We start from the raw sequence: 25,367 nt of genomic DNA on the forward strand, positions 1-25,367 counted from the left end.
CTGGGTGCAGTGGTTCATGCCTGTAATCCCAGCACTTTGGGAGGCCGAGGCAGGTGGATCATGAGGTCAGGAGTTCGAGACCAGCCTGGCCAACATGGTGAACCCCTGTCTCTACTAAAGACACACAAAAAATTAGCCAGGCATGGTGGCACATGCCTGTACTCCCAGCTACTCGGGAGGCTGAGGCAGGAGATTCACTTGAACCTGGGAGGCGGAGATTGCAGTGAGCTGAGATCGTGCCACTGCACTGCACTCCAGCCTAAGCAACAGAGCAAGACCCCGTCTCAAAAAAAAAACAAAAAAAAAAAAAAAAAAAAAAAAAAAAACGAAGAAGAAGAAGAAGAAGTGCAATGGAAAGAAATTAAATTCAGGAAAGTGGTTGTTTCCAGGCCTAGGAGGCAGGGTAATGATGGGCAGGGGTCAAATCCAACATTGTCATGTTTCAGTTCTTAAGCAGAGTGCTAGGGACATGATGTTTTATACTTTTTGGTTTGGTTCAAATAGTTCATCATAAGTTAATGGAAAAAAAGAACATGGATTTTACAGTCAGACAGACCTGGGTTTTAAGTTCACTTCTGCCACTTACTAGCTGTGTGACCTGGAGCAAGCATGTAACCTCTCTGGGCTTGTTAATCATCTGTAAAACAGGGCTCACAGGGCTATGTGAGGATTACCCTTGACATTCTAACACTCCTTCCGGAAACCCAGAGTGAGTGAGACCAAACTGGGACAATCACAGCTCCCCGCCAACCTCAGGCAGGGGCAGGTTGCTAAATGCCTTCCAGGCCTCAAAACTTCTCCATCACAGAAAGATGGCACTACTTCCTCAGGCAGGAGACCCCTGAGGCCGGGGTCAGAGCAAAAACACCCCTTCCTTCTAGGTTTCTTTTGTTAAGAATAGAAAGAGGGGGATTCTAGGGGAAGGCAGTGTAGCCCCTGCCCAGATCTGTTTGCAGATACCTCTGTGACCTCTGCTAAAGGGTAGAGCAGGGCAGGGGTAGCAGGTCACAGTTCCGAGAAGGTAACATACAAAGAGATCTTCCCTTAAAGATGTAGGAAGATAGGGAGGGAGTTGCTGGGGAAAGCCCCTTCTCCCACAGCCCCTGTGGGCCCTCATAGAAATGCAGGTTGGATTGTGGTGCAGCCAGGCAGCCTGTCCCCTCGAGGACAGGAGCCTGGGGAGGGCCCCTGGGACAGGCAGGGTGTCTGCACATACGCACACACTCTCTCATACACAACACATGCCTGTATGTGTGCACAGGCCTAGCTATGGAGTAGGAAACGAACTCAGACGCCATTCTTATTTGGACAAGCTTAAAACACGATGTGGCTCATTTTTATTTTATCTCAGAAAAAAACATTCCCTTTAGAAGGAAAGGCAGTTAGACAAGGCCTCTCACCTGGTAGCTCTGTGCTACTCGGCACATGCCAGTGGCCTGCCAGCCCCAACCTCTCCCCTGGGGCCTGGGCCCATGCTCTGGCACTGCTCCGTTACAACTCCCTGTCCTTGATCCCAGATTTGTCACTCCGAGAGATGGCCCTGGGACTGAGAAGTGGATGGCAGCCGTGACAACGGGAGAGGACTGCCTGAGGCTCCCGGGCAGAGGCCCTGGTGCCAGGTTAGCAGCAGGACCGACAGCAGACCCAGCAGCCAGGGAGTGAAAGGTAATACAATAAAAAGGGTCTCCTCACACTTACATTTTTTCCTGGAAAAAAGTCAAATGTCACCTCTGGGCCCAGCAGCTCCTGAACCCTAGGACAGTCTAGGGAGAGTGGTGTGTGGGTGGCAGGAGGCTGTTGGAGCCACTCCCCAGCCTCAGGGCCAAGCTAGTCTGCTGTGCCCAAGCTGCTCTGTGGAGACAAGGTGGTGCTTCCAGATGCTTCTGCAGTGGAGGGCTGGGCCCTGCCCAGTAAAGATGCTGCTGGTGCTGTGGCCCCCACCTGGTGCAAGGCCTCACAGCATGAAACGTCTGCTTCCTCAGACCCCAAGCCCTTCTTGCTGGGCCTCATGCTGCTCCAGCCTGGGGCTCCCTCCTCTCAGTCCAAAGTAGGAACTAGCTGCCCTCAGGGTCTCCTGGTACTCTCTCTCTTCTCCCAACGTGACTGGTCAAGCCAACCAGAAAGATAAAGATTTCCTTCCCTTAGAAAGGGGCAAACTCCATGGATCATCAGGACACTCCTGCTCCATCCTGGGCCAGGGGGTCATCTAGGCCAGGGGGCTCTGGGCACACTCCCTTGAGCTCATGGCTAAGGAGCTCCACATCTGGGAGGCTCGTGTTCCCCTGGGACTCTTGGGTACTGCCTCCACTCACCAGCCCCAGGGCATAGCCATTGGGCCTCCGCTCAGGGTTGGGAGCGCTGCCATTGGCCCACACTCCCGGCGGGTGGCCGTTGAGACGGAGGCTGACCTGCTCTCCATCACTGCTATGAGCTGCCAAGACCCGGGCACTGGTGCCAGCTGCCTTGAAAGGTTCTTGCTGCCTCAGGACATGGCTACGAATGATCTTGCGGAACGTCTGGCGGAACTCGCGGATACGGTAGGCGTAGATAAAGGGATTCACAACCGAATTGGTGTGGGAGAGGACGATGGCCAGGTACATGAGCCAGAGAGGCGCGTGGTTGCAGTCGGGGCAGAAGAAAGTGAAGCAGTTGATGATGTGTAGGGGCAGCCAGCAGAGGGCAAAGAGCCCCACAATGATGGCCAGCGACTTGGCAGCATGAACCTCCTTCTGCAGTGTGGACCGTGCCCGTTCCCCTGGCAGAGGCTGGCTCTCCATCTGCTTCAGCTGTCGTCGCGCCGCCAGGAAGATACGCAAATAGACACCCAGCATGAGCAGCAGGGGCACAAGCACACAGGCAAAGAAGTTGAAGTACACCATGTAGTTCATAGGGACCACATCCTCAAAGAGACAGGCCACCTGGCCCTCCCCGCAGCCCTGGGAGTGGTTCTTGCCCTCCTTTGGCTGACCACAGTTGTTCCAACCCAGCATGGGAGTCAGGCCGATGGCAAACGACAGCACCCAGCAGATGGCAATGATGCCCTTAGCCCTTGTGCCAGTCACCAAGCCATTGTACCTGGGGAGAAGAGACCAGCATCAGAGATCTGAGAAACCAGGGTTAAGCAGGGCAAGAGTTCAGAACCCCAGAGCAGCACCCTCTTTGCCTTTTCCTGACTATAAGGTCTTGGACCAGTCATTTCCCACCACCTTGCCCCAGCATCCTCTTCTGTTAAGTGGAAGTAATATGCCTTGCCTTTTTCACAGGCCGCTGGGAGGTAACAGGAGAGCAGGCACCCAAGAAATGGAAACCCATGTACAAACGTCCAGATGGTCATTGAGTAGTTTTTGGAGTACTCCTGGCACTTAGTTTGGTTGGAGGGAATTAACGCATGATTTTTTGAGGGAGAAAACATTATTTTTCTCTAAAGGGAAATGCGTTGTAGCCTTAACCAAGATCAATCACTTCCATGTTGGTCGCAGCCTTAACCAAGATCAGTCACCTCCATGTTGGTTGATCTTGGTTAAGGCTATGACAGGCTTCCCTTTGGAGAGTGGGAAGGGGTCTGGAGGGTGGCCTCACTGGTTAGGGGCAGTACCAGCCAGATCAGACCTGTAGGGAATCTAGGCCTCTTATACTCCATACCCTGTCTTCTCTTCCCCATTTGCCATTTGACTTGGGGTCTCCAGAAGCCCTTGAGAAGAGGCAGCATGGGGGGTAAAAGAGGGGAGGTCCCAGGTCAAAGGAGATGCCATTTCTCCCCTCCAAACCCACCCACAGCCCTCTGGAGAGAAATGAGAGAATTACGTGTTAACATTTACATGGCCATCTTAACATTTGCAAGGAAATACTGAGGTCCAGGGGGACAGTAATCTGCCTGAAATCACTGAGTGAGAGCCAGACAGAAATCCAAGCCTACCGATTCCCAGTCTCATACTCGGGAAATAGCTGGATCTGCCAGCCAGGAAGCAGACCTCAGCCCTGTAGGAAAGGTGGCATAGATTTCATAAGAGAATGGACAATTAAAAAAAAAAAATCTCCCTAATTTAGGAAGGCAACCTTGATGATCACTGAGGGATGACTTCTGTTTAACAGTTTTGATTCTGGCAAGACCAGATTACACTCCCCTCTACCTGGCAGAAACCCTACCCATCCTTCAAGTCCAGGATAGAGATCTCAGAGAAGTTTCCTACCGAAGTGCAGCAGATCCCTACCACATCTGGGCCCCTCGGGGGCAGGGCTTTCCTACATCCATCTCTGCATTGTCAGCTCTGAGACAGGGACACTCAGAAGGTGCAAGAAGGCTGGGCGGGTTGGCTCATGTCTGTAATGCCAGCACTTTGGGAGGCCAAGGCAGGCGGATCACGAGGTCAGGAGATCGAGACCATCCTGGTTAACACGGTGAAACCCCATCTCTACTAAAAATACAAAAAATTAGCTGGGCATGGTGGCGGGCACCTGTACTCCCAGCTACTCGGGAGGCTGAGGCAGGAGAATGGCATGAACCTGGGAGGCAGAGCTTGTAGTGAGCCGAGATTGAGCCACTACATTCCAGCCTGGGCGACAGAGCAAGGTTCCGTCTCCAAAAAAAAAAAAAAAAAAGAAGGTGCAAGGAAAGATGTGCTTTACTTAACTCTGGAGCTGGGAACCTCCACAGAAACCATCTCATCCACGGGTAGTAAACAGGAGCCTACAGGTAGCACACACAGGAGGCAGCTGGTGGGGCGTTTACCTGGTCTTCACCGCCATGCAAAATGCGTGCCTGCTGTTACCAGATCTCAGGTGGGGCTGGGGAGATGGTTTTCTGGGTATAATCTCCCAAGATTTAAATTTTGTTAACTAATTCAAATTACAGAGAAAAAGAGAAATCCTGGAGGCTTCTGATCTCTTATATAGTCCAATCCTCTTGTTTTACAGGTGGGTAAATTGAGGCCCGAGGAGAGAAATGGACTTGCTGTGGACATTCCAAGAGCCCAGAGGCAACTCAGGCCAAGGTGAGTCTGTCTGTTCTGAATTTCTTAGGTCATTTCTGAATCCAAACAGTAACCGGACAAGCCCATTCACAGGAGCTCCTCAGTGCCATTCCATGGGGGCTTGGTTACCTGCAACAGGGCCTCAACAGAAGGGTCATAGACTTGCTCATTGCTTCCAAGCAACAGGGAGCTGGCAGTGCCCTCCCTCCTGTTGGACTCACAAACATAAAATCTCAGGCTCTCTCTTTGTCACATCTACATTACATAGCACTGACTCCATGCCAGACACCATTCTTAGTGCTTTGCAAACAGTAATTTATATAGTCCTCACTGACTGGGAAGCTATATTAATTCTGACATTATTCCTGAGAAAAGCATATCCCTCCCTGGGTTCCAGCCCTATAAACAGGAATGTTTTAAAACTTTGTCTCTCTGAGCCTCAGTTTCTTCATTTGTAAAATGGGACCAAGTCCTGGACCTGTCAGCACTTTGGCCTCTAAGGGCAGAATGGAGAATCAGTGGGTGGAAATTACAGGGAGGCAGATTGTGGCTCAGGGTAGGTAAGAGTTTTTCAGCTGAGCTGTTCACAGGAGAGATGGACTGCCTCAGGCAATAGTGAGTTTCCTGTCATTTGAGGCAACAGAGCAGAGCCAAGCAGCCACAGGGGTGTTGCAGAGCTGCCTGGGCCCTGGGCCACCTGCTTTGCTGGTTTTCAAACCGTTCTCAGCAGCAAACCTTGTCGCCCACATTCCCAGGCAGTCACAGAGGTGAAGCTGCTGGGGAAGGGAAGGGGCTTATTAAATGTTTATTGAATCAGTGAATTGGTGGGGACAGCAGAGCCAACCCGAAGGCTTCTGGGAACACAGTATGGAAATCCCTGGTCTGTCCAATTGTTTACTTGTACAGAAGAGGGAACCCACAAGGGGAGTCTTCCACTGCACTCTGCAAAGAAAGCCCCGTGTGGGGACAGAAACAAAACATACATTAATAGCACTTGACTATATATGCAAAGAATATCTCTGGAAGGATTCTTAACATGGCCTTGCAGGCAGGGAACTGGGGGTGGGGAACCAGGGGGGTATGGAGGACAACTTTCTACTATACTATACTCTTTTGTTCCTTTTTAATGTTTTAGCGTGGGCAAAACATTACTCATTTTTTTAAAAAAACACAAATAGACTAAGTTTATTCAAAAGAAATCCCCATAGGCTGAGAGCCCTGGACCCTGGTGCCCAGGGGGCGGGGACAGCATCAGGGCCCAAATGGAATCACAGCTGAGCCTCAGCCAGGCCCAGCAGTGTACCCTGGGCTGCATCTGTGACTCATACACTCACATCTTGCCCTCCTAGACCCCAAACATTGACCTTCCAGCTGGAAGGGATGCCAAGGCCGTCTAGCATGACATGCCGCCACTCTGGGGTGCCCAGGCGTGTCAGAGAATGTGGGTCCCAGAGCTGCTGCCCACCCCTTGTGGAGGTGCCCTCTGCAGCCCTGTGTCCCCTGGCTTGCAGGCTGCCCCTTTCTGGGGATCTCCATTACCCACATTGGGGGCTAACCCTATGGTCCAAGAATATGCCCCATGATTCCAGGTAGGGCTTTATGTGCACGTGTCCCACCCTGAAGAGTAGGTGGAGCTTTCCTAAGTTGTCCAAAGGAGTCATTGATCCAAGAACTGAAGAGCCATAGACCAACAGGGGAAACCTCCATTCCTTCCCCCGGTATGAACAGGCCTGACTTGGCCTCCACCCTTCCTGCCCACTCTGTTCATCTCTCTCTGTCACTTGGCAGCCAGGCCACCCTTCCCTGACCAGTGCTCACATGCTCATTCCTTCCTCAGGGTCTTGTCCCAGGCTTTGCCCCCCACCTGACACACCTGCTGCCACCACACTCATGCCAGTGAGACTCTACCTGCCCATCTTGCAAGACCCACTGGGTGGCACCTCCTCCAGGGAGCCCTCTCTCCCAATCCTGCCCTCTTAGAAGTCTTAGGACTTCGGGCCTCACCACCAACTGCCACCTGCACCTTGGCCTGTTCCTCAGCCAGCAAGAGCATCCACCAAGGGCTGCTGTGAGAGCCAGGGGACAGTGAGGCAAAAGTCCCCTGGGAACTGGGAAAAGCAGCCCGTGTCTCTCGCCCTGAATTCTCTATCCTCTGGGGACACAGAGAGCTACATCACTGCCTCTGGCCTGGTGTCTTTCTCACAGAGTTCCTCGACTAGGCCCTGTGCTAGCCCAACAGGTTCCCTGAACTTGGAAAATAATAGATTTTTCCAAAACTGAATTCTTTTTTTAAAAAAAAGTTAATGGAGAGTGGGGCAGGCCTGAGGCTAGACCCAGGGCTAGCTGAATGGACCTTCCTGAGTGGAGCAGGAAATGGCATATAGAGGAGGAGGATGAGGGATCCTCATTGAGAAAGGAGGGAGGATCCCGAGCCAGGCTGCAACTCCAGCTCAGGCCAGAGTATCTCCAAGCTCCCTTCACACCCCGCTTGCTCTCGGGAGCCCACATGGACACCTCCACATGCCCAGTGGCCCAGGGGCCTTGAGGAACAGGAAAGCGAAGGGACCTAAGGGCCAGGAACAGCCTGAAGGGCCCTGGAGTCCATCCACATCAGGAGACACTCGTATGTCCTTCCCTGCTCTGGCCTCCCCATGAGTTCATGAGTAACAGGAGGGTCAGAACATCCGCCTGGCCACAGTGCAGGCCAAGAGGATGACAGGAGATGCTGAGCTGACATCCTTTGGCAGCTGTAAAGCTATCTGCCCACAAGGGAGGATGAACATCATCGTCGTCATCCTCTCCAGGGCCCCCTGCAGAAGAGACCAGTCTAAGCCTTGCAGAGCCTCATGGAGCAGAGTCAAATGGCTCAAGGTCTGGGTGGAACTAAGGTCCAGCTCCAAGAAAGCTGGGATGAGATGGGTAGAGGATAGGGGGCGGCAGGTCCATGGCTCTGAACCCAAAGATCTGAATCCCCACCCTCCCTACCCCGCCAACCCTCCTCAGGGTCCCTGTCACCCCATCCACTCACTGGACCTTCCGAACACCGTTGTGTTCTGAAGGGGCAGAGAGACTTATTCTATTTTATGGATGAGGAAATGGGCCCAGAGAGAGGCAGCTAACTTTCCACAGCCACACAGCACATCTGTCTTACTTCATAGGGAGCCATTCTCTCAACTCTCAGAAAACAGAGGAGGAAAGGGAGAGACAAAAGAGAAAAAAAGTCAAGTTCTTTTAAACTGAGAACAGCAGCCCTGATCACGCCCTCTGAATCAGAGAAAAAATGAGAGCTTGGCCTCTGCTTCCCCACGGAGCATCCCATCAGTGTGCAGACTCAGCTCAGTTCCCTGAAGTCAGCTCCAGTCCTTTGTTCTCTGGCCCACCCGGGCACCTGCAGACAGGGTCCCTCCTGGGCCTCCGTGTTCTGAGCTGCCACTGAACGAACCTGAACTCTGCTCTGCCCGTTGCAGAGCAATGGATGGAGGCTCCCCAGAGACTGCACTTGGAGTCAGACAACCCCTAATTCCATCCCTGTCAGGGCTGGCCAGGGTCCCCTTCTCCTTTGCCAAGGGTTCTAGACTCTCCTGGGATACACAGCATCTGATAGGGCAGTGTGAGGTCCAGACTCCTCCTCTTCCCTGGAGCAGCCCAGTGCAGCTCCTGCTCCCGCTTAGAGCCCAGGTGACAGGGATGGCCACCTGGTGCAGGCTCCGGGAGACAGGCTGCCCATGACCGCTCCCCAGTGACTGAAGTCACAGTGGGGGTCAGGCCACATTTTTTTCCAGGCCTAGCCCCAGCTCCACTACCAACTCCTTGTGTGGCCCAGAAACAGCTGACTCTCTTCTCTGAGGCTCATTTTCCATCCAGAAGATGAGAGGAAATGACCTCTAAGGGCCTCCTGGGTTTGACACTCTAAATTTCCATTTGCTCATTTAGCTGGGTCCTCCTTCCTGCTGGGGCACCCTCAACCTGAGTGGGGCTGCTGTGGCTTCCTCTTTAGATAGGCACCCACCAGTCTCAGATAATTCACCGCAGAGATGGCACACTCTGCTCCCTGACTCTCAAGAGGCACCACCTCAAGCCTCATGCATGGCCTCAGGGCCCAAAACCACCCAGGCTGCGGAATTCAGCTCTGTGGTGGTGGGGCCAGGAGGTGGGACAGAAGGCCTCTGAAGTCCCCAAGGGAGGGATGCACTTTCTAGCCTCATCTATGGCCTGGGTAGGTGGAATCCACACCGAGTAAACTCAGCCTCTGGGAAAATCTTCATTTACACAATACTTGGCTGAAGTCACTTCACAAAAGATTCACCATAAAAATCCCCTCCAACAGCCACCTCCTGAGCACACTGGCTGCCTCCAAAACCATGAGTCCTTGGTGACTTGAGGAGCAACAAAAATTTGCATATAGGTCCAAGTGACTCACTGTGGCATTCAGCCAAGTCACTTCCCCTCTCTGGGTCATTTTCCTAATATGCACACTGCAAGGCTGGCCCAGAGGAGCTGGGGGAATGCAGGTGGCGGGCGGCTCCTAGCACTGAGGTCCTGTGGTTTCCCCTGGCTCCCCACTCCACCCCAGCATCATGCGGGGAGTTTTGCTCGTGTGTGAGGAATGGCCCAGACACACCCGCTGGCAGCACGTGGGTCACTGGGACCAGAGCTCCCTGCTAAGCCCAATGCCAGATGCTGGCCACACTCATCTGCCAAAAACCAGAGCACAGTTGGCCTCAGGCAGCCTAGGGGAACCCAGGCCTCCTGGGAGGGCAAGGCCGCCCTGCGCCCACAGGGATCAGTCAGTTCGGCATGACTGCTGGCCATGTGCTGGCCCTGGGGAGCCCCTGCTGAGCCCAGGCCCCGTCACCAGCTCACCATGCTGACACTGCAGACTAGGCCCTGACCCCAGGCTCACCCTGGCCCCGGGCACAGACCAAAGCCTGGGCACTAACAGCCTTTGCACAGATGTAACCCAAGCCCTGCTCACCGGAGCGGAATGCGGATGGCGATGTAGCGGTCAATGGCGATGGCCAGGAGGCTGAAGATGGAGCTCTGTGTGAGGACCAGGACAAAGCAGGCAATGAAGAGGCAGCCATGGCAGGCAGCACAGAACCCGGTGCTGATGGTGATGGCAAAGGGGATGGCGAGCACGCCCACTGCGATGTCGGCCGCCGCCAGCGACACCACAAAGTAGTTGGTGACATTCTGTAGGTTGCTGTTGAGCCACACGGCCCAGCACACCAGAACGTTGCCCAGGATGGCCAGCACAGCAATGGCCAGCTCCACCGTGATGTACACCGAGGAGCCCATGATGGGCACGGCCACAGACAGGCAGGCTCAGCACGGACGCGGGCTGGGCCAGCTCACGGTCCATCGCTGCAGCCCAGCCGCCCGCCTGGCTCCCAGCCTGGCCCAGGCGGAGGGGCCCAGGCCCCTAAGCCCCTTCCTCACAGGAGCCAAGTGCAGCCCTGCTGGGGTGCTCTCCAAGGGCTTTTTCACAGAGGACTCTGAGTCTCCTGAAACCAGGCCCTCTCCAGGGGTTCTGGCAGCAGCATCATGGCTCAGCCCAGCTTCAGGGTTCCTGAGGCACCTGCAAAGGGATAGCCGATGAGGAGCTGAACCATCTGCAGAGGGAGGACCCTGCAGAAAGTGCCACCCCTAGCACCACACCCACCCTGGCCCCCTGAAGACCCTACAGCTTCAGAACCCACCCCACCCACAGGCCAGGTGTTAGCCTGAGGATGGCTCCCAACCCCGCCCAGCCCCATGCCCTGCCCGGTCTGCTGTGGTCATAGCCAGGAGGCGAGAGAGGTGGGAATTTGATCCTCACTTTAGAGGACACCCAGAGAACTCACTGAGCAAGACTGGTTCCCCTGGTCCAATAGAATTCCCACTAAGACTCTCACGCAAACCCCTCCCAAGGAGGCAGCCCCTTCTCCCAGGCTCTGCAGAACGAGTAGCGCCATGGCCAGGCCCCTGCCAGGACTCCAGCTCACCCCAGCACTATCCATGACTCCCTGCATTCCCTGCTCTGCGCACTGGGGTCACGGTGCCTCCCACTCTGAACTCAGGGCCAAGGATCAGCTGCAGTCTGTTTTTTTCCTGGCGGGGCCAGGAACCTGTTAAAGTCTGTCACTGTGTTGGCCCCCCATGCTCAGCCTCTCAGGCCTCCTATGGCAGCCTGGCCAGTCTCCTGGGTCCTGGATCGCGGCCAGCCCCATGACATTCCCTCCCAGAAAAACCCCTCCCTTCCCAGGCTCTCCCAGTCCCACCCACCTTCTCTCGCCAGGCCAGCTTCTCACCCCCCTTGGCCCACTCCATCCCGTCAGCTCTCCCAGGAACTACCAGCACCCACCTAAGGGACACCAGCCGCCCTGTGAAAGGACAGGCCAGAGACCCCTGGAGCTCGGATGTGGAAGGATGTGGGGAGCCGCCTGGTCCTGTCTCCCACTGCCGCAAAGGGTAAGCCCTCTCACACTGCGCCCGAACCCGCTGCCTCCAGGTGCCCCCGCCAGTCAGCTGCAGTCAGGGCCGGGGGCGGTGCTGCAGCTGACTGTGAGCTTCCACTCGAAGGGAGCTGCCTCACCTCCCTCCTCCCACACCCTCTCCCCCACCTGCTCCTCTGCCTGGCTGACACCAGGAATGACTAACTGGAGTTTGGTCCCCGGCAGAAAGCAGGTACGGAACCAGGACTCACTGAGGGACTCTGGGCAAGAATGCTTTTCTCTTCTGGGCCTCAGTTTCCTCATTGATACGGTGAGGCAGTTGGACCCCAAATGACCTCTAGGGGCCATGCCAGCTCTCACACATGATTCTATGAGAAGGAAATAAACATTTAAAATGGCTCCCCCAGAGTCAAAATGGAATTAACTGACATGCCTCAGAAGCAGAAGTCTTGGTTCCCCAGCAGGCCTGAGCCCAGCCCCAATTCCCAGTGTCCCCCTCGAGCCTGTGAATGCTCTGGGTCCAAACGGCCCTCTGTCCATTAAATTGCCCCTCTCTGAGAGCTAAGAGGCCCTCAAATCTACCCCCTCCAGTCTTGAACCCTCATGGGGCCCTGTGAGTGTATGGCCAGCCACCACTGCCTGCCTGGGGACAAGAGGTCAGAGGCTGCCTTTCACGTGGACTCAGGCAGCCACCTCATCTCTCTTCTCTTTCAGGACATGAGGGACGGAGCAGGATTGGCAACCTGGAGAGGAAGTCACTCCTGGTCCTGAGCCCTGTTCAAACGGTCAGGCTCCCCTCTACCCCACTGTCCATGTGACAGAGCTCAAACAGATGCCAACTTTCCTTCCAACTCCAGTGCTGTCAGCACCTCAAGTGGCTGGAACAGGATTGGCACAGGCTGCAGCCAAACCTGGGACTGGAGGTTCTCCTGCACCCAACAGGCCCTTTTGCCCCTACTAGGAGGCTTGGAATGGAGCATTGACACAGAAGCAGGAGGAGGAAGGAGAGAGCAGAGACCAGAGACCCTGCAAAAATGGAGGGCCTGCAGCAGCTGGAGAGGGCTGAGTCCTCCCAAGCCCCTGCTTTCCATGGGGCACTTGCCAGGCAGCCACTCACAAAGCATGTCGCTGGCAGGGATGCGCCAGACCAGGTCTCCTGGCACCATCTCTGGCCACACTCAAGGAACACAGTTATCTCTGATGCTCCTGGCCTCTCTCCCTGAGCAGTAGTCACCAGGGCCCACCTGACTCATGATAGCCCCTGCCCAATGGGTACAAGTGGAGCTGGTGCTGGGCCCAGGCTGCCTCCCACCCGGGTGCCTGGCCTGTGGTTCCAAGGTGGCCTCCCAGGCCCAGCATCACCAGCAGCAGCAACAGGCCACTGTCCAGTGAGGCCCAGTGGGTCACTGAGGAGCCGCCTCTACCCAGGGATCCTGCCTCCCACCATGGCCCTCTCTAGGGCATCTGCATTGAAGGATGCCACAACCTTCTGCCAATCTGACCATCCCAGGCTAGAAAGCTGATGCAGCTCCAGACCATGCTCCAGATTCAAGGGCCTTGCTGGGGGCAGACAAGGTGGAACATAACATGTCTGCCCAGGTGAGGGAGGACTCCCCAGTCCCACCACTTAGAGCCCTGCTGGTGGGGTCACATCATCGGCACCTGCCGCAGGGGCTGGACTGGTGCCGTGCCAGCCGGGATGCCTGGTTTGGGAGGAGCCTGACTGGGGCCTCTGTTTGGCAAGGCTTCCCTGGCAGCTCTGGGTACCTGCCTGTGTATCCCCGTTCTCAGGGTCTTTGTACCTTCTGGGCTGTGGGTCCCCACGCTAAACAGCACTAGATACTGATAACCTTCTTGACTACACTGAAGCCAACTTCTTGCTGCCCACCAGCCTCAGTGAGGGCAACAGACCCCTCTGCCCTGGCTAGCCTCGCATGGGGCTAAAGACACCCATGGCTTCTGCCGGCAGAGTCCACACAGGCCACCTCACTGCCCGTCCCCTCCCTCGGCCCCTCCTTAAGCACTCCTGCAGGCTTTCCCAGCTGCTGCCAGCACATCCCGGGTGAGGCTTGCCCAGACCCACAGGCAACCTGGGCCCCTGCCAAGCCAGAATCCACTCTCAGCTGTGCCTTTCTCAGCCCTGAGCAAAGCAGATCAGTGGAGTCAGAGGCACCCTCGGGGCAGGCAGGGGAGGAGTGCGTTCCTTGGGGAAAGGCTGGGAACTACCATAGGCTGGCAAATCGGTCCCGGGCCGGGGGCGCCCTGACTTACAGGCTTTGCCTGATTTCTGTGGTGTAAATTCTCCCCTTGTGCCCAGTTTCAAGCTACTAATGTGTAGTGGACCAGAACTGGGGAGCAACAGAGTCAGCTGGCCACAATGCCAGCCACTGCTGAGCTGCCAAACCTTATGCGTCCCAGGAGGCACCTGCCTAGAGGTCACGCACTGCACTGGACCCTCAGACACAGCTTGTGCAGCCTGCTTAGGAGCTTGGGAAATGACTGTCATCTGTGATCTTGCTGGTCCCAGGAAACCCATTTTACAGATGAGGAAACTGAGGCCCAAAGGCGTGATGCGACCTCTCTCAGCCTTACCAAGAGAACTGGAAGGTGGCGTAGGGCTGGGGCTGTACCCACAGAGAGCACAGCAGCAGGAAGGCTCCTGGGCCTCCAGCTCCCCTCCCTCAGAAGCCTCCCAGCGTGACAGAAAGGTCGGAGGCCCCAGGGAGGGGATGGGCCCAGGATCTGGCAATTTCCTATCCCTCTCTGTTGGCTCTGTGCATCTAATTAATCCTTCATCATCTGTTGCTAACCAGGAGGGGAAATTAAATACTAATAATGTAATACTTCTCTGTGATTGCCCCTTGTTGGGGACAGATCAGAGGGCAGATGCTGCCCCATAAAGACAGGGGACACATGCTGTGGAACGTGCATAATGCCTCTTGAAAGAACAACCTTATAGGATTCCATGCGGTCAGACTCAAAACTGCTACTTCTTCCTGCCTTCCTCCTCACCTCCCCCAACCCGGCCACTTTAATTAAAACTTCATTTAATCAAAACCCACACATCTTCTGGCCCACGTCTTCTGGTTCCTTGTATGTCACACTAGCAAGGCCCTTTGTACACATGCCCAGATGGTGGCTGTACCCCCCAGAGCCTGCTGCACGGAGGTGCCCACCGGCTTCTAGGCAGTGCCCTGCACATCTGCTCCTGAGTGCGGCTAAGGGCAACGTACAGGGCACAGTGCAGGGACTCGGACCTGCTCCAGCCATGCCTGGCCTTTTCCTGGGCTTCAGAATCCCAGCCTTAGAAACCTCCTGCTACTTTCCCATAACAAATGTTTACCACCTCCACCAGGCCTGGCAGAACCCCAACTGCTGGGCCACAGGGAGGTGTGCCCCGCACTGCTGTGCCTGGCCCCATTTGGGCCCTGAGCATATGGCAGGGGACCTCAAAGGAGGAAAGGACCCAGGACATTCTTGGGAGACGGCTGCTGCCCTGCGGTTTCAGGCACTGCAGGCCACTCCCTGTCTCCACAACCTTGGCTCACCTAAGAGGAGTCGCAAATCAATTTCAAAGCGCAAGAGGTAAATGAAGGCTAAGAAAGGCAAGCAACAGAATAAAAAATATGGAGATGAATTCATTCCAGCAGAAAGGAAGGTAATACAGTAATCTAATAACGATTTTAGAGACCTTTAGGATGTCCAAAGAGGCAAAGAAAAGAATGGCATCTGTAGACAAGAATGAGAACTTCTGAACGGACTGGTGGAAATGAAACAAGGACAGGTGGATATGAACAAGAAATAATACAAAATCCAGGGACTGAAAAACAGAGGGACTGAAATAAGGCATGTGGTGGGCTTCAGGCACACACATGGTGGAAGAGGCGACTGGGGATCTGAAGCTAGTACTGAGGAATTCTCACAGAAATGCCATGAAGAGACCTAGTCTAGGAGGAAACGGTTGAAAGGCATGGGGTAGACAGAAGCATCAGCAAGTGACTTGCGGGAGCTCGGCAGGGGCATGGCAGGTCATGGGCCCCGCTATGACTGGCTTTTGGGGTGGCCCAGGGGGGCCTGGGCATGAACCTCCCACAGCCCAGGGCCCCAGGATCCCCAAACCCTCCCCAAAACTCATCAGCGCAGGTGCCTTCCTCACTGCCCGGTGGTGACCAGCCACCCAGCATGGGCTCCGCTTCCCTCCTGCCCTCCGGGGCTGCCCGATGGCCCCTACTTTAGGCGCTGGGTGCAGGCTGGGCCCAGGACCCAGAGAGACGCCTGGCATCCCTCCCCACAGCCCGGGTGGGGCTGTGGNGGGCTCCGCTTCCCTCCTGCCCTCCGGGGCTGCCCGATGGCCCCTACTTTAGGCGCTGGGTGCAGGCTGGGCCCAGGACCCAGAGAGACGCCTGGCATCCCTCCCCCACAGCCCGGGTGCGGCTGTGGCTCTCTGCTCCTGGTGGCAGGATGTGGGCAAGATGGGGCCAAGACCCAGCTCCCTGCAGCTGGAGGCTAAGGCCCTGAGCCTGCCTCACAGAGCAGCCCCCACATCGCAGCCCTGGGGCCAGTGCTGGGGGCCCCAGCTCCTGCTCCCCACACCCCCATGTGTCCAGGCTAGGGGCCAGGGAGGCCACAGCTCCCCCTCCTCCCCGCCTGGGTGCCACTCACCCCCTCATACGAGGCTTCGCCTGACAGCCCTCCTCCGAGGGGCCACACCCCGCACAAAGGTGCTGGGGGCCCACGCTGTGCTGAAAGCAGCCTGGCTGGGGGCAGCTCCTGCTCCATGTCACAGTCCCCGAGGCCTGGGAGAGCTTCCCCTCTGCACGCGGCTGCTCACATGTACACAGGCTGCGGTGAGCCACATCACGTCACGTGAAGGACTGGCACCTGCACCTCCCTCAAATGGCGGGCAACAGGTACTACGCTGCTGAAACGGGGACAAGGGAGTGTTTCTAGATGGCCCTGAGGACACAGAGCCCAGTAGTCCTGGGCGGGACCCTGTGGGAGGCTTGAAGGGGTGGTGCTGGGTGCAGGGCCTCAGAATGCCCCAGGGTGGCTGCACTGAGGATGGGAGGGGTGAGGACCAGCTGCTGGGTCCCTGGGCGGGTGTGACAAAGCAGCCCTGGAGGCTGACAGGAGGGCAAGGTGACCAAGCAGAGCCTGGCCACTGCCTCTTCCCCACTGAGCAGCCTCCCCCAGGCTGACTCAAGGTTTGCAGAGGCCACTGAGGGACCAGAGGCGAGTCCTCCTGTGACACAGGGGCAGACAAACACCAGCCCGGGGCCTCTGGGGAGAAATCTCCTGCCCATACGCCAGAGGAGACACCAAGTGACACCATCAGCCTCCCTCTGCTTGGCCAGCTCCAGCAGCCTCTCCGCCAGGTGACGGCCGATGCCAAAGACCGGGGCTGCAGCGGCACATCCGAGGGGTGGGGCACAGAAGGGCAGCAGCAGCAGCCCCTGCCCAGTGACTCCTGGAACAGGCCTCCCCTGTGGGGGGTGGGGGGTGTGGTGAGAGAATCCCCATGGCAACTCACAGAAGCAGCATCTGGGTGGGACTTGGAGAAGGTGAAGGGAGAGGTAGCGAGAGATTCTAGCAGAGAAAATGCCTGCGGAGGCCCGAAGCCAGGGTCCTGCCTTCCCTGGGCTCCCATCGCCCCCTGTGCTGGGATAAGGGGTAGCTGCTCTCCTGCTCCTCCCTCCACCTGATCCTCCCCAGTCCCTGGCCAGATCCATGGAGTCCAGGCTACAGGGGCCCCGGCCTCCCTCTCTGCCACAAAACTGCCTCTTCCCACCACCCAGAGTCCCAGGCCCTGCGCAGGAGGTGGGCAGTCATGTGGGGGCTCCTCTCTGCACCCCAGCTCCATTCCCGTCCCCATCTGGGCTCCTCTGCTCCTTTCAACCTCTGGACCACCCACCTCCTAGGACCAAGCCCCTCCTGTCAATGGCCCAGACCCTTCTCCTGGGAGCTAGAACCCTCCCTTTCACCAGCTCAGCTCCTGCCTGTGTGGTTTCCTCTCCACAGCATCCTCACCACACACGCCCTAAATCCCCTCAGCCTAAGCTTCCCGCCTTCGTTCATCCATCCCTCCGTCCGTCCGTCCGTCCTTCCTCTGCTCTTCTGCGTGCTCAGGGCCCAGTTTGCGCTGCAATAGACAAGACAGACCCCGCAAACACGGTTGGGAAGGCAATTCTAGCTCATTTGGGGTTAGGTGGCTCGGGAATTAGGTCGGTGAGAGGTAATAAGACCTTCTTTGGGTGTCAGGACACAGCTGAGAGCCACCAGGGGCTGTGGTCCCACATGGCAGGCACTGCCCAGGCCTCACCTGGACTTTGCAGGACGTGATGCCTTCAAGACACATGCTGGCTCCCAGGCCAACTGCCATTCACATGTCCCTCTGCCAACAGCAATCCCTGTGGTGTCCCCTGACCCCCAAGCCTAATACCCTCCCTCCCAGGTTCCCCAGCTCCGGCACACATCCCTAACTGGCCCTGTGGTCTGCCCTAAACCTTCCCCCACTCGGCCCCAAGCCAAGGCCTTTCCACATTAGGCATTGCTAAGATCATCATCCTTGTTCTACAGATGAGATATCAGATTCCAAGGGACAGTGACCTGCCCAGTGAGTGGGTCAAGGAGGCAAGACCAGAACCCAGACGAGGGCATTGAAATCACCAGTCCATCGGGTTGCCCATGAGGCAGTCATTGCCATTGATCGCCCTCTTCGGTCGCGGACTCCTGGAGGCAGGAAGCAGGGCATATTTGGGGATCTGTACTTCACAGGCCGATATGGGAAGAAGCCCAGCACAGCCCTGAGACCAGCCAGGTCAGCCTGGCCCAAGGCCCACCTCTGGCCAGAGGTGACTGGGCTGTCCCTAGCTTCTTGAGGCAAGGAGCAGGAAAGCTCACAGCTCAGTCTGCTCAGCACTGGGGGAACAGGGGACACAGATGGAGGAGTAGTGGCTGGGATTTGCCTGAGAAACACTAGGACTATGGAGAGCCTAGGAAACCCCAAAAAGCAAGCGCAGACCAAGGAGGGACTGACACCGTGGCCGTGGACTAGCCTGTGAGGCGCCCCTGACATTGGATCTGCCAGGATGGGGGCTGGGGGATGCTGCCCACAGGGCCTGGCCTTCCCAGCCCCACCCAAGGCCTCCAGGAGCGGCCAAAACAGGGCCAGTGAGGAAGCCCCACCCAGCAATAGCGTCCCAGGCCCGCGGTGCTCTACAGAACCCTCCACCACGGTCTCCAGGGCTGGGGCACCCCGGGGCAGCCCTGGCCCGTCAGGGAGTTTCGGCAGGGTGCCCCGCCAGGGAACCCAGGGGGAGCCGACAACAGAGGCAGAATGGAGGCGACCTGAGCACCTAGCAGGAGAGGATAAGACCCTGTTGGGGGCACAGCCCAGGAGAGGAGGTGCCTCAGGATGGGGACGGAGGGCTGGCTTGACCTGCGGCCCACCCTCCAACGAGGGCCACAAACACCTGCTCCTCTTTGCAGGGCCCCGACTCCCCCAGCCTAGGACCCAGCCCTGGGTCTCCCTCTTCCTCCCATGGTACAGTCGGGGCAACTAAAGTCTGAGTGCGGGACACAAGGATCTCAGCTCTGCCGGCCCGCGGCGGCCTCCTCAAGCCCTTGGGCCGCCTTGCGCCAAATCCCTCGAGAGCCGCTACCATTCCCGCCATTCCTACCTTCGCTCCGGGCAGCCAGGCAGACAGCCGGGGCCAGTCCGAGGCGCGCGCCCACCCCCGCCGGTCCCCCGTCGTCTCCTGGGTCCCCCAAACCCACTTCCCGCCACCACTGTCCAAGGAATGCGCCCGCGCTCGACCCAGCTTTCCCGACTCCCCCTTTCTCGGCGCGCCCCGGGCGCTCGGGTGCCTCTGCCCGCGCCGCACCTTCCCGGGGAACCGGTATCCGCCCGGCTCCTCCACCTGGGGATCCTCCCTCGCCCCGGGGTCCGGCCCGCCAGCCCTCAGGAAGCGCCTCTACGCCCCCTGCCCATTCCTGCTGGAGGAGCTCCTGGAAGGTTCATGCGAGCGCGCGGGGCCGGTCTGCAGCGCATGGACGGACGGACGGACGGACTGACTGACGCTCCCCGCCCGCTACCTGCGGCTCCGCACCCCGCGCCGCGCCGGCCGCCGCACTTGCCTTCCCTCCCAGCCTACCCCCGCGCGCCTTCCGCTGCAGTTTGGGACGGCTCGGAGGGTCTCGCACGCGGCGCCGCAACTGCGCCTGGGGCGTGACTGTGCCTGGGCCCTTCACGGGCCGTGAGGGCGGCCAACGCGGGGCAGGACTCGGACCCCGCGCCGGGGAACCGGTTTCGGGGCGGCGGGAAAGGAACCCTGAGGGGAGCAGAACTCCAGCCTCCCAGTCCTCTCGGCCCTACACCCCCGACGGCCCTACGCCGCCCGGCCGCCAGCCCCGGACCCCCGGCACCCCGCACCCGGCACCCAGGACCCCGCACCCCGGACCTAGCACCCCGGCTGACCTGCGGCTCGCACGCCGGCTCTGGCTGTCTCGGCGGCCGCTCGGTCTCCGGCTCCGGCCGCGTCGCTCACGGGCGCCCCCTGCAGGCAGCTTTGAGACGCGCGCTGCCCCCGCCCCGCCCCGCTGCACCGAGAAACCGAGGCCGGAAGGGCACTCGAGGCATCGGCTCCCGAAGCCCGCAGGTGATCCTGGAAGGACGAGCCCGCAGGTGTCCCTGTCAGGACGAGGCCGCGACGGGCCTGGACCGCGCCACATCCCCCGCCCGTAGCCCTCCAGCGCGCTTCTCCCGGTCTCGCATCCGTCCCGCCGCCTCCTCAGCGCCACACCCCGCTCCGTTCCAAGAGTCCTCGGGCCTGGGAGTCCCCTTCCCCACCCCTTGGAGCGCTCCGGGCCCCACCCCCACACTCCCTTTTTTCTTTTCTTTTTTTTATTTTGAGACGGACTCTTGGTCTGTCGCCCAGGCTGGAGTGCAGTGGCGCGATCTCGGCTCACTGCAACCTCTACCTCCCGGGTTCGAACGATTCTCCTGCCTCAGCCTCCCGAGTAGCTGGGATTACAGGCGCCCGCCACCACGCCTGGCTAATTTTTGTATTTTTTAGTAGAGACGGGGTTTCACCATATTGGTCAGGCTGGTCTCGACATCCTGACCTCAGGTGATCCACCCGCCTCGGCCTCCCAAAGTGCTAGGATTACAGGCGTGAGCCACCGGGCCCAGCCTCCCTCTTAAGAAGCCCCCAGTGGCAGCCGGGCGCGGTGACTCATGCCTGTAATCCCAGCACTTTGGGAGGCGGAGGTGGGCGGATCACGAGGTCAGGAGACCATCCTGGCTAACAAGGTGAAACCCTGTCTCTACTAAAAATGGGCGTGGTGGCATGCACCTGTAGTCCCAGCTGCTCGGGAGACTGAGGCAAGAGAATCACTTGAACCCGGGAGGCGGAGGTTGCAGTGAGACAAGATCGTGCCACTGCACTCCAGCCTGGGCGGCAGAGCGAGACTGTCTCAAATAAATAAATAAGAGAGAGAGAGAGAGAGAGAGAGAGAGAGAGAGAGAGAGAGAGGAGAGAGAGGAGAGAGGAGAGAGAGAGGAGAGAGAGAAGTAGCTTTCACTGCCGCCGCCTCTGCTGCTATGGTCCCGCGGAACTGAGAGAGAGAGAGAGAGAGAGAGAGAAGTAGCCTTCACTGCCGCCGCCTCTGCTGCTATGGTCCCGCGGAACTCTGCTATTTCTTATCAGAGCTGGGCTGGATCTATGCCCTTGTGTCACGCCTTCCCTAGTGTCCAGCTGTGCCCAGTGCCCGCTCCTCCTCAAATCTTTCCATGGCTCCCCAGGTCCTGAGGGATAAAGGCCAGCCTCCTGAACACGGCATTCAAGGCCCTGCCTAATCCTTGTCCGGCTCTCCACCTTTAGCCCTGCCCTTCCTTAGCCTGGCCCAGGGGCTGATCTTGACAACAGCTGGTATCTCAGTTCAAAGATGCGTCCCCAATTTCCAGTGCCCCCTCTGCCTCTCCCCATCCCAGACTCTGAGCCAGAGACCCCCTTGTTCTTCCAGCTCCTGGTGCCCAGTGTGGCCCTGATCCTCCACCACTTCCCTGATCAAGGAGGCAGGGAGTCCTGTCTGCACCACAGACTAACTGGAAATTTTAGAGCCTGAGGCTGGGAATTCTCCCCCGCCCCCCGCCCCCCACTTGACTGTTTTCTGGAGGCTTCCAATTGGGAACAGCTTCATGTCCAGCCCTCCAAGCTGTCCAAGGGAACCCGCCTTCTACCCTTGCACCTGGAGGGATGTAGACTAATCCCAATTTTGTTCACGACAGGACAGGCTATGTCAGACAGCTGGGGTATTGGTGGCCAAAGGCTTTTGGGAATTCTTGCATTCTAGAACCTCTGGGGACCAGTGGGGCCCTGGCTAGAGGCCCAGGGTGGAGGGGCTTGCCCAAGTACAGGCTGGACCCTAAGGCTGAAGGCAGATTGGGGGCACAATCTCTATCACAGCAGCTACCACTCACTGCAGGGAGGAGAGGGTGGGTGGGAAGTGGGCACACAGGCACCTGGCCAGTGTGTTGGGAGGAGCATGGGGCCCATGGCAGTGACCATTGCTTGCCCAGATGCAGCCTTGAGCATCTGGCAGCCTCCCTGGCGTATTCCTGGGATCAAAGCCTGGGCCCCCGTTCCCATTCAGCTAGCCCGGCTCTCCTGGTCCTCATGTTCCTTAATGTCCAGTGGGGCCCTCGCAAGGCCGAGGAGGAAACCCTGGGATGTGTGGGGACCGAGATAGCTTGAGTTAAACTCCGAAGGGCGAGACCCACATGAGACTCTTGGGGCGCTGTCCCCAGGTCTTTCCAAAGAGACCTGGCCCTGGTGCCCCCTCTCTCTCTCATCCTGGCCTTTGCTGACTCTCTATTCAAAGGAGCTCGCCTGCTCTCCTCGCATGGCCCTGGCTTTCCTTAGTAGAGGAGCTCCCCCTCCAGGTGGGGACACCGCCCTGGGGCCAGCAGCTCGGGCTTTCCTGCAGACCCTCCAGGACCCATATCCTCACTGTAAAATGAGTGTCTTGTGTCTCCCCTGCCCCCTCCTGGAGGTTAAGTCAAACCACAAGGTAGGGGTGTGGGATGCTGATGGCCATGGGGCCCTCCCCTGCCCCCATCCTTGGCTCCCCATCCTTACTTCTGGGGCTTCCCAAGAGGTAAAACCTCTCCTGTAGTGGGGACAAACCCCTCCCGCCCACACCTGCTGGGCCCAGATTCATTCAAGCCCTTACTCAGCACACATGCACGGAGCGTCCTGAGTCTTCCTGAGGGACTCCGGGGGCTCACGAGGCAGAAACCAGCTCTCAGTTGATTCTGAGGGTCTCTCTTGTACCCCAGTGTGGACCCCAATGACTCCTCTGCCATTCCCATCCTGGGGCCCGCAACCTTCCTGTGTGGAAGGCTTCCTGTGTGCAAGGTTTCCCATGCATGATCTAGCCATGTGCACGCCAGTCCCACAGCAGGCGGGGTGCAGCCACAACGTCCTCACGCAGGGAGTGATGACTTTGTTCTAAAGTTGGTCCTCAGGGTCACAGTGCCAAAGCCCTTAACATTCACCTCTAGGGCTCAAGGGGCAGTTCCTTCATTCCTCAGCACTGGTGCCAGTGGAACTGTCCTGAGACTGGGGGTGGTCAGGCAGGGCCTGGAGTGGCTCCAGCCCCAGAGCCAGCTTCACAATCCTCAGAGCCACCCATGAGGAGCCAGCACCAAGGAGGCTGTGAGGGGCAGGCTCAGGCCAGGCCCCCACCCTTCCCCTACTGGGCTCCTCCCTGGCTCTTCAGAGGCAGAGAGCCCCACGGTCCTGTGTCATCTGTCAGGTGCCTTGGCCCAGGTCTCCAGCAATGCCATTGCCTAGAGACTAGGCACAGGCCAGGCCGTCCAGTTCAGGAATGGGGAACCGCACCTGGGAGGGCTGTCCCCATACTGCCTGCCCCACGGGCCAGCTTGTTTTCTCCAGGAAGGGGCCTGTGTTCTCGGCACCACACACCTTAAGGCCACCTCGTCGGTCTTGCCCTTGCTGCCCCCTCGCCAGCCCCGTACCCACCTCAGCTGAGTGCTGTCCTCAGATATCAAGGCTGTGGAGCTGGGGAAGGTCCCTGTGCAGGTGCCTGGGCCACCTCCCCAGGCCCAAGGGAGCAACAAGGCTGAGGGGCAGAAGTCCTCCGAGTGCAACTACTGCCCTTTGGTGGGCACAGGAAGGCCCCTGGCAGTCCCCGACTTCTGTCTCCGGGTCTTGGTTTCCCTGCCCAGCCCCAGGCAGGCTTTGAAAAGGCTGTGGGCGCCCACCCTTCCTTCCATCCAGGCTCCGGGATCCTCAGGCCAGGCGGCGGGGCCAGCTGGGCCTCCCCTGCTCCAGGATTCCGGCCCTTTGTTCCTGCCCAGGATGCACCTGGTGGCCTCTGGCCCTCATTGTTTGCTCTGAGGCCAGCTGAGCTGCATCAGGAGCAAGACACGCCAGGCCCATGACAAGCAGCCGGTGAGCAGGGAAAGGGTCCCTGGAAACCGACTGGGTCACCCCGGATACTCCCCAACTTCTCCAGTGGGGCAGGGACCTCACAGGGCTCCAGTTTATCCTAACAGATGTCCTGCAAAGGCAGAAGAAACATACGGAGGAAGTGATCGAGTCACTGGCCATCCTCCTCCAACTTGCCCCCACCCACTCAAGATGTTCACCCCATTTCTGCTTCTGGGTGTGAGGACAAACAGCAACCTGCTAGCAACCCGGCCTTGGGGATGATTGGCGTAGATGGGAAAGCAGGCCCCAAGGGGAGTGGAGCCCGGGCTCCAGGGTGGGCAGTGACAGTCCTCTTCAGCCCTCATGCTGGGGCTCGCCACTCATCACCCCGATGGCTCTAAGCCACTTGCCCACTCTACCTGTGGCCCCAGCCCCATGACCCGCCAGGCCTCTGTACCCCATGTCAGAGAGGGTGCCTGATAGGAGGGCCCAGAAGGGGGTCCCGCTTCGTAGAGATGGAAACCACCCCTGTACATCCCGTGTCGGTGGCTGACCTGGGGAGGACCTGTGTCCCGACTCCTCCTCCGTGCTCGTCTTGGCGGAAGTCTTGGGTGCAACCCAGTCCTGTGATGGCCTGTCCTTACCCTCGGGCACATCTGCTTCATGCCTGGTGGGTGCCTGCCCTGGCCCTTCTTTTCTGCTTGGCTCTTTTTTTTTTTTTTTTTTTTTTTTTTTGAGACGGAGTCTCGCCTCTGCCCTCGGGCCCAGGCTGGGAGCTGCAGTGGCCGGATCTAGCTCACTGCAAGCCCTCCGCCTCCTGGATTACGCCAATTCTTCCTAGCCCGTCAGCCTCCCAAGGTAGCACAGGAGCCCGCCACCTCACCCGGTTAGTTTTTTTGGATTTTTTAGTAGAGACGGGGTTTCACCGGGTTAGCCAGGATGGTCTCGATCTCCTGACCTCGTGATCCGCCCGTCTTGGCCTCCCAAAGTGCTGGGATTACAGGCTTGAGCCACCGCGCCCGGCCTTCTGCTTGGCTCTTAAGACTGCAGACCCCCTGCCACCCCTTCCTCACACACACGGGAGGGTGGAGACAAAAGACCAGACCTTTCAGCTCCTGCTCTGGGCCTGGTGCGGTCAACTGGCAGGCTGGGCCTGGTCTCTCCACACCCCTCCCCTGCCTCACAGCAGGCTGCTCCCGACACACTCTCAGCCTGAGGGGGCCAGTCAGGCCAGGGAGGTGGAGTCCTTTCCTGTGTCCAGCCCAGCCTCCTGTAGATGCCCAGTGAGGTCCAGACCTGTTGGAGTCAAAGCTCTTGCTGGAATCCAGAGCCCCGAATCTGAGTAACCCAGGAGTCTATCCTCACCTGATGTATGAGGAAGCGGCTGTGAGCATGTAGAGACCGGTTCTGTCTGCCCCGGTTCCTCACTTAAGGAACAACCTAAAATAGAACCCAGGCTACCCCCAGGTTGCAGGAAGTGCCAGCCCCGTGGGGCTGGGGCCACAGAG

At 58.2% G+C, this 25,367-nt stretch overlaps 2 protein-coding genes across 11 annotated transcripts in view; one reads left to right on the forward strand and one right to left on the reverse strand.

Annotated features, from left to right (window-relative positions):
• The window catches only part of LOC108540664 (uncharacterized), a 69,293-nt gene extending 54,832 nt beyond the window's left edge, over nucleotides 1-14,461 (forward strand). Inside the window, exons 2-5 of one of the 5 annotated variants that reach the window (XR_001888728.1) lie at nucleotides 1,518-1,665; nucleotides 4,915-4,991; nucleotides 11,248-11,420; nucleotides 12,119-14,461. Coding sequence is in view for 2 of the 5 variants with exons in the window: in XM_017889806.1 (XP_017745295.1) it covers nucleotides 4,915-4,991; nucleotides 11,288-11,420; nucleotides 12,119-12,175 (267 nt within the window). In the remaining 3 variants the exon portion in view is untranslated. Of the gene's footprint in view, nucleotides 1-1,517; nucleotides 1,666-4,914; nucleotides 5,397-9,912; nucleotides 9,974-11,247; nucleotides 11,421-12,118 lie in introns of those variants that run through there. The other 4 variants (XR_001888727.1, XM_017889806.1, XR_001888729.1 and 1 more) reach the window with 4 other exon arrangements.
• On the reverse strand, nucleotides 1,298-23,712 carry ADORA2A (adenosine A2a receptor). Of its 6 annotated transcripts, none has more exons than XM_017889799.1 (4): nucleotides 23,449-23,712; nucleotides 11,656-11,772; nucleotides 9,946-10,548; nucleotides 1,298-3,075 (listed from the first exon to the last, which is right to left on the reverse strand). In XM_017889799.1, exons 3-4 carry the CDS (start codon nucleotides 10,266-10,268, stop codon nucleotides 2,169-2,171), a joined length of 1,230 nt encoding a protein of 409 aa, XP_017745288.1. In that variant the 5' UTR covers nucleotides 10,269-10,548; nucleotides 11,656-11,772; nucleotides 23,449-23,712; the 3' UTR covers nucleotides 1,298-2,168. The 6 variants fall into 6 exon arrangements, with proteins under 6 accessions (XP_017745288.1, XP_017745287.1, XP_017745285.1 ...); XM_017889798.1 differs by lacking the exon at nucleotides 23,449-23,712 and adding an exon at nucleotides 19,881-20,197; XM_017889796.1 differs by lacking the exon at nucleotides 23,449-23,712 and adding an exon at nucleotides 16,067-16,847.
• Between the last annotated feature and the right edge of the window lie 1,655 nt (nucleotides 23,713-25,367).

This window comes from Rhinopithecus bieti, unplaced genomic scaffold (genome assembly GCF_001698545.2).
Source record: "Rhinopithecus bieti isolate Rb0 unplaced genomic scaffold, ASM169854v2 scaffold_19723, whole genome shotgun sequence".
Lineage (NCBI taxonomy): Eukaryota > Metazoa > Chordata > Mammalia > Primates > Cercopithecidae > Rhinopithecus > Rhinopithecus bieti.